Source organism: Rhamphochromis longiceps, linkage group LG14, assembly GCF_057381845.1.
Source record: "Rhamphochromis longiceps isolate RC_006_pf linkage group LG14, R_longiceps_female_GT1.1, whole genome shotgun sequence".
NCBI lineage: Eukaryota > Metazoa > Chordata > Actinopteri > Cichliformes > Cichlidae > Rhamphochromis > Rhamphochromis longiceps.
In genome coordinates this window covers 19,200,296-19,213,164 of record NC_140570.1, presented here as the reverse complement: position 1 = coordinate 19,213,164, position 12,869 = coordinate 19,200,296, and the positions used below count along the sequence as shown (strand labels likewise).

At 42.1% G+C, this 12,869-nt stretch overlaps 1 protein-coding gene across 1 annotated transcript; it reads left to right on the top strand.

Moving 5' to 3' along the window:
- The first annotated feature begins 8,511 nt into the window (after positions 1–8,511).
- tyr (tyrosinase) lies at positions 8,512–12,623 on the top strand. The gene is made up of 5 exons (XM_085379300.1): positions 8,512–9,661; positions 10,050–10,266; positions 10,937–11,084; positions 11,299–11,480; positions 11,562–12,623. The coding sequence occupies exons 1-5, from the start codon at positions 8,834–8,836 to the stop codon at positions 11,807–11,809; spliced, it is 1,623 nt and encodes a 540-aa protein (XP_085235426.1). The 5' UTR covers positions 8,512–8,833; the 3' UTR covers positions 11,810–12,623.
- The last annotated feature ends 246 nt before the right edge of the window (positions 12,624–12,869 follow it).

Below are 12,869 nucleotides of genomic sequence, written 5' to 3'. Positions count from 1 at the left end.
ACGTGTTTTCTCCGTGTGTCGCTATTTTCGTTCTTAATTCCTTCACTCCCACGCATCTCTAATTGCCCAGCTACAACCAAAAAGTGGATCCGGATACTGTAGAGTAAAAGTAGGCAACACAAAATCCCCGGTTGGGTTGCTTTGCCCCGTGAGCTGCACTGCCTCATAATGTAGGAAGAAGATGATGGGCTAGACTATGAGAGTCTGTCTCCTCTCTGATCAAACAGACTTCAGAGGTGACACTGTGGGCTGAGACGACGGCACTATGGATGAGATCGATAGCATTTGAAGTTTCATAGCGGTCAGATGAGTAAAGAGCCATTAACCTACTGCTTTGGCTGGCGTCCACCTAAAAGACCCACGGAGATCAAATTATTAAAGATTTAAAAATTAGAAATAAATCAATGCAAATGTAATAGAAACATCGCGCTTTCCTGCAAATGTCTCTGGGCACAGGCTTTAACACAGATACTGCCATTAACTAATTTTAGCTTTAGCTTAGAAAGAAAACCTAGTTTTGCATTTGTAATGGCATCTTTGAATTTAAATTAAGTTTGCGAGTCCTTTTAAATATCTCGATTCAATAAATTATAGAAAATAAAACCCAATTTTATGATTTCATCAACATGTGCTTTATAGGTAATACAATAACAATAAAAAAAATTCATCTGATATGTGGCTCTTTCTTTCTCACATAAAAGACAGGTTTGCTGTTCTTTCCGTGTTGGCTTTCCTCTCATAAATGGGCCTATTAGTGTGAAAGCCGGTCGTTTGAGGAAGCGTCTCCTCGCACTTTGAGACCAAAAGTCGTGTGGTTTAGGGAGGAAAAACGAGAATTCATCAGGTAATCCACGCCGTCCTCGTGCCACTATGTCTGACTCTGTCCACGAAAGGAGAAGAAGAGAAGTTGTAGCCTACCTTTGCTTGCGGGACAGGTGTATGTTCCCAGAGAAACACAGCATCCCTCACGAGTCCGTCAGGGCACTGTGCTCGCGGTGGTTAATCTACTTTTTCACTATGGCAACAAATGAACCCCCTCTCCTCTCTCTCTCTCTCTAGCGCGCCACGCGCTCCAATGAGGAGGCTCCGTTGAGGTCATCCGCCCTCTCTTTCTCTGTCTGTCTGTCTCTCCCGCTTTCTCTATCGCACCTACCTCCAAGATACCATCTGGAGATAGATGTTGATAGAGAGAAGCAGGGATCGAGGGGAGAGGCAGGGAGATGGCAGTGTGGGATAGAAGTGGGTTTTAGAGCTTGGCTAGACAAGCATTGGATTAGTTTGCCAGCCAAATGCTTTTGGGATTAGTAGACCATTAAAAGCACATACACATACACGCAAGCATGCACACACACATGCAGGCTGGACAGGCTTTAGATGTTGCAGTGATAGCCTTACTGACTTTTATCTCTCACTTCCTCCTCACCCTTCTAAGCTTGCTTTGACATGAGCACATGGGCTGACAGGAAAACATAAGAGTTCACATGCACGCATGAACAGACTCTCACATTATCTATGTGTAGTCTTCCAAGGGTCAGAAAATGGGTAAAACTCCCCATAAGTGACAACTGCCTCAAGATTCGAATGCAAACTTCCATTGACACTAGTGAATATATTGTTTATTCAAAGCTTCTACAAGGCTGTGCAGCACTGTAGATATGTTTAAAAACTGCATGGTGTCTTTATCTACTACAATGTTTCTATTTTCAAGTTGGTAAAATGTGTGCTTAATCTAATGAATCAAGTGAAGTAGGCTACCTTTAAAAGTGGAGGTACCTGTGAGCAATGCAACAGATGCAGCATGGCTTACAAATGATAAGAAATTGCCTGAATATGTGAGAAACAAGTCTGTGAGACTTCACAGTTGCAGCAGTAGCAGGTACAGGAAGAGCAGCGCAGCAGATGTGGTGTTTGCCCTCTCTTATAAAAATGACACAAAACACAATTTTCTGTGCAAGCTTGTATTAAAAACAGATGAGTAAGTGCAGGCTTCTGAATGGGGAAAAGGACTCAGCATGAATTCAACCTTTATGGCTAATGTTCAAGAACAAACCACAAAGGTAGGAGTGTTCTGATGTGAGGCCATATTTGGCATAGACAGATGGCATTTATAAGTGCACAAGGACCAAAACCCCAAATGTGTAAATAATGTTTATAGATGCAGGTGCAGACCAGAATGATGATGGGCAGCTGAGGACCAGTGAACTGGGTGAGAGGTTGCAGTTTGGGGAAGGTTCTGCTGCACCTAGTTAAACGGTTTCTGGCAGAATATCTATGCATGTCCAAGAAAATCAAATCTGTCACTGAAAATAAAAATGGATGATGTCGCATTTCTTTCTTCTTTTTTTTAGTCTTGTATTGGGTTCTTAAATGTGGATGCCAGGCTGTAATTCAATTAGCCAAGCAGGTGTCTATTAGGTTTTGCTGTATACAATTACCACTTAGTAAACTTCTTTAATGATAACAATTTGCAATTGAGGTTCAACATTTGCTCCTTTTTTTATTTATACCAGATGTGTCATACATTTTCTAGTTACTAATGACTGCATTGATACCAGTCTGATAAACACCACTTGGTTACCAATCACTGAATACAGAATTAAGAAATTGACTAAGTGCAAAAGGACTATGGGAGACAGATTGCAATAACTGTATGCACAGCTCCAGTTGTGAAAACATTGGGATGCTGTGTAAAAATGTACATAAAATCAGAATAGAATGGTTTGCAAATATCATAAACCCTTATTTTATCAACAACAGGCAAATTTATAAACTGAGAAAATGTATAATTTAAGGAAAAATATGAGCTCATTTTGAAATTGATGGAAGCAAGATGTCTCAAAAAAGTTAGGATTGGGGCAACAAAAGAAACAGTTGGGGAAAGGTTTTGCAACTAGTTAGGTTAATTAGCAACAGGTCAGTAACATGACTGTGTATAGAGAGAGCATCTTAGAGAGTTTCTCAGAAGTAAATATGGACAACAGTTCACCAATCTCTAAAAAAAAAACCCTCAAAAAATGATTGCAAATTGTGGAACCGTTTCAGAATGCAAATACTTTATTCGTCAAATCATCGACAATACGTAATATTTTAAATAATTTCAGAGAATTTGGAGAAATCTCTGTGCACAATGGGACAAAAACAAAAATATCCAATGCCTCAGGTAGCACTCAATTAAAGTCAAGCACACTCAAAAAAATGTCCCAAGATACAAGATATTGGATTCAAAATTTCCAATTTTGATGTAAAATGTTAAATTTAATGAACTCTGGGCACACACATACCAGATGTGTCGATATTCTGATTTCATAAGGTTAATGTTAGGGTCACCTCAATAGGTTAACAGACCTGTTCAAGATAAATGAACATTGGATCTCACGCTTAATTGTATGGATGGCAGATCTTAGATGCCATTTCCATAGCAACCCTTCACTTTTATAGTAAAACAGAAAATCAACAAGCATCTAATTGATCAGTTCAGCTTGTCTCATTTGATGCCAACTAATCTTTCCTTCACACATGCACGCACACATGGAGAGAGATTAAAGTCGTTAATCACTCGCAGAGACACTTAAAACCTGTTGATGCAAGATTGGATCAATAAGTGAATTAATATTGATGAAGCTGAGACAAATCAATGACATGTGTTAGGATGAACTGTGTCAAATGATGGAGAACTGGACTGAATGATATGATGGAGAAAAATCATCCACTGAATCATCTGGAGCATTTTTCTGACCCTGATACTGTTCAACAGAGTTTGTGGTTGCACAGAGCGGACAGAAAATATAACTGGAGTGACAAATTAATCATCCCAAGAAAAATTCACCCTGCAAAACACACCTGCACTCTGTATGTGTGTTTGTGTAATCAGTGTGTAATACTGTGCATCAGACACATATAACATCTATAGGGTAAAAGTCTTTTTAACGACACTCCTCCGCAAATCACAAGCACAACAGACTCACAGTCACAGTCGGAAAATCAATTATTCAATGGCATTTCAAAATAACAGTGGATACCCGTGGTTGCCATAGACACATAGCTGATTTACAGGGTTGTCACTTCTCTGTGATATTCCCACTCTAAGTAGGACAAATAGGGGGGAAAAAAACCTACAAATCGCACAATGCCAAAAGAGAAATGAGGACGTCAGTTATGAAACATGTAATGTGGCTGCTGTTTCATTGAACAAGTGGAGAGTGGGTTTTAATATAACTTAAGTAGACTGCAGATTTGTCATCAAGCACATAAAGCACAAAAGACAGACCTGTCCACGTACTTTACACATCGTGGAGAAGTTCTGCAAAAAACTTGAAACAAGTGAAAAACCAGTAAGAAAGAAAAAGTCTCACATCTTTGGCAGATCTATTTAGAAAAAACTCACTGCAGTCACTGTGGGTTTGGCAATGCAATAAATCAAAATGGTGTGTATATTTTTTATAATATATCCAGGGAAATGTAAATTTAAATTTTAAAGGGTTTCAGGGAGGTTGCTCTCAATTCTGCAGGCAGGCTGTTCCAGATACTGGGTGCGTACATTCTGAAAAGCAGCCTCAGTGTCGATGTAAACTGTCAGCACAGGTTGACAAGCTGTCACAGTGTCTCTGACTACCAGGATGCTGTGATAACAGGGATGGCACAGAGATTGGGGAGACTGCAGCTCTGCGTTAGCTTTGCCCTGCAGAAATAAAATAAAACTTTGTAAAATCGCAAGGAAAGTATATCACATTTTAAAAAGGAAGACAAGTAAAAGGGGGGGGGGGGGGGGTTCTCCACAACTTGAGGTTTCATTTATAGAAACTGTTTCTGGATAAAGATTAGAAGCTTCAGCTCATAGTTTATGAAAATAATAGCTTTTGAGTATCTCTTCTGCACAAGCATACGCACACACACAGATGAGATGCGACAGGTGCAGTTAGGTCTGTTTTCAAGACTGAGCTGAAATTCTTCTTGTGATTTTCTTTTCTTCTTTTTACAGATTTTCAAGTGCACATTAGATGCATTAAAAGAAAAACAAAGACAACTTCCTCGTTGATCTGTGGAGGTCAGTTTTGTATAGGTTGGCTTTTAAAAGCCTGCGGGAGTTTTGTGAGATGTCAAACGTAAAACAACCGTAAGAATCCCCTCCAGCTAGACAAATCAGCCGTCATCTACCGCCTCTGTTATCTCATTACGCATGATGAGGAGGACTCTGACTGCGTGCAGTAATCGTGCTGTGACAGGCAACTTCCCTGGTGGTCTATCTTCAGATGGCTCATGCTGCCCTCTTGTGTCTGGATGAAACAGGAAAAAAAAGTTTTATGGGAATGTCTCAATCCGAAGCCATTACTCGACGTCACGTGGTTTCCGAGTTATTCAGGAGTTACTGAAGCCTACTGTTGTAATTTCAGGTTAAATTCTTGGTAAGTTCAAATAAAAGTACTTTTTCAAACACTCTGTGTGTGCCCTTGTCTCTCTCAGAGGAGCCCTGCGGGCAGGTTTATCGTGTGATGGTCATTCCTGTGCGCTCCACTGCGCTCCTGCGCCGAGATAAGCTGCATCCCGTGCCTGGCTACGGTAGCATGTGACCGGCTTGTGATCCTAAAGCTTGCGCAGATGACTTTCTGCCCTGAGTACTGTACCAGTCTGAACGGAACCTGTGGAGAAAAAATCTCTCTCTTTCTCCTCCTGGAAGTTTCCACGTACAGCTGATCGTCACGATGTACCATGTGGTGTGTACCATGAGGCTATACTGACAAAGACCCATTATTACATTTCACTTCTTATGCAATTAGCCTTTAAGTGTATTTTATCAGCTATAAACGTCTTCTACATACTATTAATACACTGTCAATATATTAACAATTAATACACTGTATTTATTACACAAAGCATCTTAATCATTTGGTGGAAAGTATGACTACAACTTCATATCTATTCACTCTTCCATTTCATTTGCAATTAAAGACTTGAAAAGCAAAGCAACCGTAACAATTTTACTGTACTTTTTCCTCTTTTGGACTCAAAGGTTGAGTTTTCAACATGATTGCTGTTAAACAGCAGCAGCATTAAAGGTTTCATTCATGATTCCATGTGGATGAACTAGTGTTTTCAGTGTCAGTAATAACCTGTATATTTGTGCAACAGAAAAACAATTCACCCCTTTCACTCTTATTGATGGGGCATGAAATTAGGTCAAAATGAAATATCACACAAGACTCTTATGCAGCCTGCATGCATCTGAACTAAAATTCCAGTCACAGAGGTAATCTTTATATATCAGAAAAAATATTATTTGTATGTTTATTACAAAAATGGCCTTGTTTCCTAAAAATAAAGGGTAGAATTAGTCTATTTCCTCAGCATTAGTGTTGGCTTTAATGTAGGTTGAAATGCCAACATAGTCCTTAATGTTACTGCTCTACCTGCCACATCAGTGTGTGGAAGTATTTAACCACCACAAAGTACACTGATTATGTTTAATCCTATCACCTTTAACTCATAATGGTCTGTAAAGGACATAATTCCCCCCCCTCCCCATTCTTCATTATGAGTTAAAAGAGTTTAAAACACCGTTATATTATTTTGTCAAATTATAGTGAAGCTCAATCTAACCTTTTCTAAAAGAGGTTTGATGTGTCATGGTATAACATGGCAGACTGAATAAAATGTCATGTTTAATATATCACACTCCTCAGCCTCCCTGGGAAAGTCTATGCCAGGGTGCTGGAAAGAGAGTTCGTCCGCTACTCGAACCTCGGATACAGGAGGAACAATGCGGTTTTCGTCCTGGTCGCGGAACACTGGACCAGCTCTTTATCCTCTCCAGGATACTTGAGGGTGCATGGGAGTTTGCCCAACCAGTCTACATGTGCTTTGTGGACTTGGAGAAGGCATTCGACCGTGTCCCTCGGGGTGTCCTGTGGGAGGTGTTGCGGGAGTATTGGGTGTCTGGCCCATTGCTACGGGCCATTCGATCCCTATACAACCGTTGCAAGAGCTTGGTTCGCATTGCCGGCAATAAGTCGGACTCGTTCCCGGTGGGTGATGGGCTCCGCCAGGGCTGCCCTTTGTCTCCGGTTCTGTTCATAATTTTTATGGACAGGATTTCTAGGCGCAGCCAAGTGGCGGAGGGCTTTCGCTTTGGTGGCCTCAGAGTCTCATCTCTGATTTTTGCGGATGATGTGGTTCTGTTGGCTTCATCGGGTGAGGGCCTCCAGCTCGCACTGGAACGGTTCGCAGCCGAGTGTGAAGCAGCGGGAATGAGGATCAGCACCTCCAAATCTGAGGCCATGGTTCTCAGCCGGAAAAGGGTGGAGTGCCCACTCCGGGTCGGGGATGAGTTCCTGCCCCAAGTGGAGGAGTTCAAGTATCTCGGGGTCTTGTTCGCGAGTGATGGGAGAAGGGAGCCGGAGATCGACAGACGGATTGGGGCTGCAGCTGCAGTAATGCAGACGCTGCACCGGTCCGTCGTGGTGAAGAGGGAGCTGAGTGTAAAAGCGAAGCTCTCAATTTACCGGTCGATCTACGTCCCTACCCTCACCTGTGGCCACGAGCTGTGGGTAGTGACCGAAAGAACGAGATCGCGGATACAAGCAGCAGAAATGAGCTTCCTCCGAAGGGTGGCTGGCCTCTCCCTTAGAGATAGGGTGAGAAGTTTGGCCATCCGGGAGGGGCTCAGAGTAGAGCAGCTGCTGCTCCACATCGAAAGGAGCCAGCTGAGGTGGTTCGGGCATCTGACAAGGATGCCCCCCGGGCGCCTCCTGGGTGAGGTGTTCCAGGCATGTCACACCAGGAGGAGGCCCCGGGGCAGACCCAGGACACGCTGGAGAGATTATATCTCTCGGCTGGCCTGGGAACGCCTTGGTATTCCCCCGGATAAGCTGGAGGAGGTGGAGGAGGTGGCTGGGGAGAGGGAGGTCTGGGCCTCTTTGCTTAGGCTGCTGCCCCCGCGACCCGGCCTCGGATAAAGCGGATGAAGATGGATGGATGGATGGAATATATTAAACTTTAATAGTATCCATTTTATTAGAGCACATATTCTGAGATATTCTGAGACAGTACTAAACATCGCTGAAGGTAGCAGATTACATTTTTGCTTTCTTTAACATCATAAAAAGACCAAGTAGAAGCACAAACTCATCCCATCCTAACACACTGTCTTAATATTTAAATTCAAGCCTGGCTTTTCATTAATACACTGTCCGGTATCGCTCTCCCACCTCCTCAACTTCTGCTCCTTGCTGTCACACGTTTCTGTAGCACATCGGATCATGCATAAATTCCCGGAGAGGCTTTGCCCAAGGGAGGGGAGTACTGTACACACACACACACACACACACACACACACACACACACACACACACACACACACACACACACACACACACACACACACACACACACCAGACATTTCTGCCCGAGGTGAAGTGGAGTAGAGGTCAGCTGGTCTCTAGACAAAGTGAAATAAGAATATTATCCTGAGCATGTGATGCTGCGTGAGATCACACACTTTTCAGAGGACAGCCCCCTAAAACAGCTCAATGAGTAGGCAGAGAACAAGGGGCTGTTGGCTGGGTGTATGAGTGTAAGGGTTGAGGGAGGTTTGGTAGCTAGTTAGATGGTAGGTTAGAGGAGTAGATATTACAAAACAGAAAAAAAGGGGGGGAAACAGCAAAAGTTGGAAATGTGTGAGCCTGTATTTCTCTGCTTAACTGGAAGTAACTTTTTGTAAGTGAATCTATTTGCTGGTGCTGCTTTTTGCTCTCCCTAACCTTCTGTGAGGACAAGAGGTTCTCACACTTTTAACAAGAATTTATATTCCCCCTGAGTGGAGTGCCTTTGACTTTTCACCATGAGAAGACTGTGTATGTCTTTAGTTTTCTTACAGCTGATTGGGGCTTGTGTAAGCCAGTTTCCTCGCCCTTGTGCCACTTCAGAAGGACTGCGGACCAAAGAGTGCTGTCCATTGTGGGATGGAGATGGCTCAGCCTGCGGTGCCCTGTCAGGCCGCGGTTTCTGCACAGACGTGGTCATTTCAGACGAGCCACATGGACCCCAGTACCCTCACAGTGGGATCGATGACAGAGAGCGTTGGCCTTTAGCTTTCTTCAACCGGACGTGCCGCTGTGCTGGAAACTATGGAGGTTTTAACTGTGGCGAGTGTAGGTTTGGTTACTGGGGTTCAAACTGTGCTGAGTACAGGGAATCAGTGCGCAGGAACATCCTAACTATGTCGACTGCTGAACAGCAGAAGTTCATCTCCTATCTGAACCTGGGTAAAAACACCATCAATCGTGACTATGTCATCGCCACTGGCACAAGGGCACAGATGGGAGAAAATGGCGAGAACCCCATGTTCTCTGACATCAACACCTATGACCTTTTTGTGTGGATGCACTACTATGTGTCCCGAGATGCCCTCCTGGGAGGACCAGGGAATGTATGGCAAGATATTGATTTTGCTCATGAATCTGCAGCATTTCTGCCCTGGCACAGAGTCTTCCTGCTTCACTGGGAGAATGAGATCAGGAAGCTAACAGGAGATTTTAATTTCACCATCCCATACTGGGACTGGAGGAACTCCCAGACCTGTGACGTGTGTACCGATGCCTTGATGGGTGGACGCAACTCCCTTAATCCCAACCTCATCAGCACTGCCTCTGTCTTCTCATCATGGAAGGTAAGAAAAATTGATCCTCATGCCCTGGGTTTCAGTGTGTCTTAGAATGGAAATACCCATATTTGATTATATGTGGTCCTTTAAACAGTTTTTATACATTAACTCACTGAAAGTTCATTTTCTTGTAAAAACAAGCCCACAGGATTAAGTTGGTTCATCCTGTTAATCCAACTATTTGAGAGATTTTTATTTTAAAGTTGTGATTTTTGAAAGCAGCATTGTTCTGAATACTCAGAGAGTTCCATTAGTTTTCACTAATGCCTATTAATGCCCATTTACTATTTGTAAGAAAGCCATATTAAAGCCTTATGGAGGCCTGCAGGTTTGTGAGCTATAACAGCCCGAGAAACATGTATGTTTACACTTTTGCATTTATACATTTGTATAGGTTATCTGCACCCAGTCAGAGGAGTATAACAGCCGAGAAGCATTATGTAATGCCACGGGGGAGGGTCCATTGTTACGTAATCCCGGCAACCATGATACCAATCGTGTGCAACGACTTCCCAATTCAGATGATGTGGAGTTCGCTGTGGGCCTCCCCGAGTACGAGACAGGACCCATGGACCGATTTGCCAACATGAGCTTTAGAAATGTCCTAGAGGGTAGGAGTGAGAGGCAGACATGCACATACATTTGTGTTAGTCCTCTCTTCTTTCATGTTTAATCACCAAAGTTCAGCTTAATCTTACTAAGCTTGTGAATGAGCACTGGCACATTGGAAACACAAAAGGTAGATACAAACCAGTGTGTGTACAAGGAATTGCAAACTCTAATGCAGACATCGACACTAAAACCTGCTAGTTATTTTATGTATTTATTGTTGGAGTTTAACACATCCTGCACACGTTATATCATTAGATATGCTTCCAGTTTTGTTGTAAATCACAGGCTGCCCCTTAAGCTGAGTCCTGAATTAAATTATATCAAGTGCATTTGAACGAGGTGTGAAAGAGGACATTCTTTCATCAGGACATCAATTCTGTTAAAACTTCAAATGTATTTAATATGAAAATGATTCCCCCGTTGTCTCAGAGAACTTTTGAAATTAATTATAATAAATTACATTTTTTGGTCGCACAGGCGAGCTGTAAGACTTTTAAGTCGTAATATATCTCAGTTCCTTCTCATTTTTGTTCCACCAAGCTCACGTTTTTCTCTGCACAAACATTTTTCTCATATAAACCTACAAACTATTTACTACTAAATTCATCCCTGAGTGTTATCTTCCTGTGTAAACATTGTTGCCATTCCTGTATCATGCACCTTCTGCAGGTTTTGCAAGTCCACAGACGGGTATGGCCGTGTCAGGTCAGAGCACCTTGCACAACGCCTTGCATATGTTCATGAACGGTTCCATGTCATCAGTACAGGGTTCAGCTAATGACCCAATATTCCTGCTACATCATGCTTTCATTGACAGGTATAGTAACACTTATCCGCCCATATTATTTGCAAAAGGTAAACTGCACACACTGGGTGTAATGCAGTGAGAAAGATAAAAGTAGCGAGACCTAGAGAAGATGTAAGGATGAAAAGTTGCATATCATGTAGAATCATGATATATATTCAATTTTTTCATGTAGGTTTTTCTTTCTGTCCCTTTTCTCTTCTTATTCACTTCTTCTCTTCATTAGTATCTATGAGCGCTGGCTCAGGAACCACCAGCCTCCACGAAACAGCTACCCACGCACCAATGCCCCTATTGGTCACAATGATGGCTATTATATGGTTCCCTTCCTGCCTCTTTATAGAAACGGAGATTATTTCCTGTCCAATAAGGCTCTTGGATATGAATATGCCTATCTGTTGGACCCAGGTCAGTGCATAACTGTAAACATATCTCCTAAATGGCCTTTTCTTTAAGCTTTACTGTCCTATCCTATCTGTCTCACCATAGGTCAGAGGTTTGTTCAAGAGTTCCTGAACCCCTACCTCCAGCAGGCACAACAGATCTGGCAGTGGCTCGTGGGTGCCGGGATTCTGGGAGCTCTGATTGCTGCAATCATCGCAGTAATCATTGTTTTTGCAAGACGGAAATGGAAGCGCAATCAGAGGAAGAAGAGAGCATCAAGCTACGGGGAGAAACAGCCATTACTGCATAGCAGCTCAGAGGAAGGATCATCTTCATATCAGACCACTCTGTAACACAGGTACTGCACAACCCTGTGATGGTTATGAAGCCAATTAAAAACAAGAATCTGATTATGTTTTTTAAAATATAGTCATGTACAGATGAGCCAGTGAAGCAACTTTTTAAAAAAAGGAAAATACAGTTCATCCAAACAAGAAAAAACATATTTACACCTCAGTGTCTTGCAGGTATCTACTATGGAATCAACAGAAAGGAAGTGGGTAGTGGTGATAGCACTGATAAATCACTGATATGTTAGCAACATAGCTGTCCGTGCAGACAGTTACAGGTTTTAAAAATAACTTTACATGGGTTTGCAGGATTTGTCTAATCTAATTAGGGTAGACAACAAGAAGCAACCTCCTTTGTATTAGCGTGATGGGGACAGGTGAACCAACCCTTTAAGATTTGAGACCATTTAAAAAGAGACTATGAGCAAACAGCAGGGAGCTGCCGCTAGGAGGATCACCTTAAAATGTTTTGCATTCAGTCGGCACACATTCGGAATAGAAAAATTATTTTGGGATTCCTTGAGGAAATAAGGCTCAAAGTAGTTTTTCTGATGTAGTTTTAACTTCCAGGGTTTTGTGAAATATGCAATAAATGTAAAAAATGTACATTAACCACTGTTGTGAGTTTAGTTTGAGTGGTTAAAAATATGATTTCAGAGAAAACAATGACTACATTTCTAATGTGCTAATGTGTGTATTTGAACTGATGCTAAAAGACAGCATGCAGTTTTTCTTGCAATCCTCTCACAAGCAAATTAACTGTAGTTGTTACAGTGCTTACAAAGATGAATCACGAGTTTGTACATGCTTCATTAAAAATCCAACTTGATGCAAATTTGCTGCCTATTTTTTATGCAATAATGTTGATAATCACTTTTAAAAATAACTAGGAGATTGTGTATTTTACAGCATGGTGGCAGAAATCTGCATGTAATGCTGATTGACTGGGCTGTTCAGTTACTGCACTGCAGTGCGATGTTTGAGTGGTCATTACGACTGTAGTTTCAATTATAAATAAATGTAAAACTAAATCACTCAATGATTGAAAACAGTACATTTAATA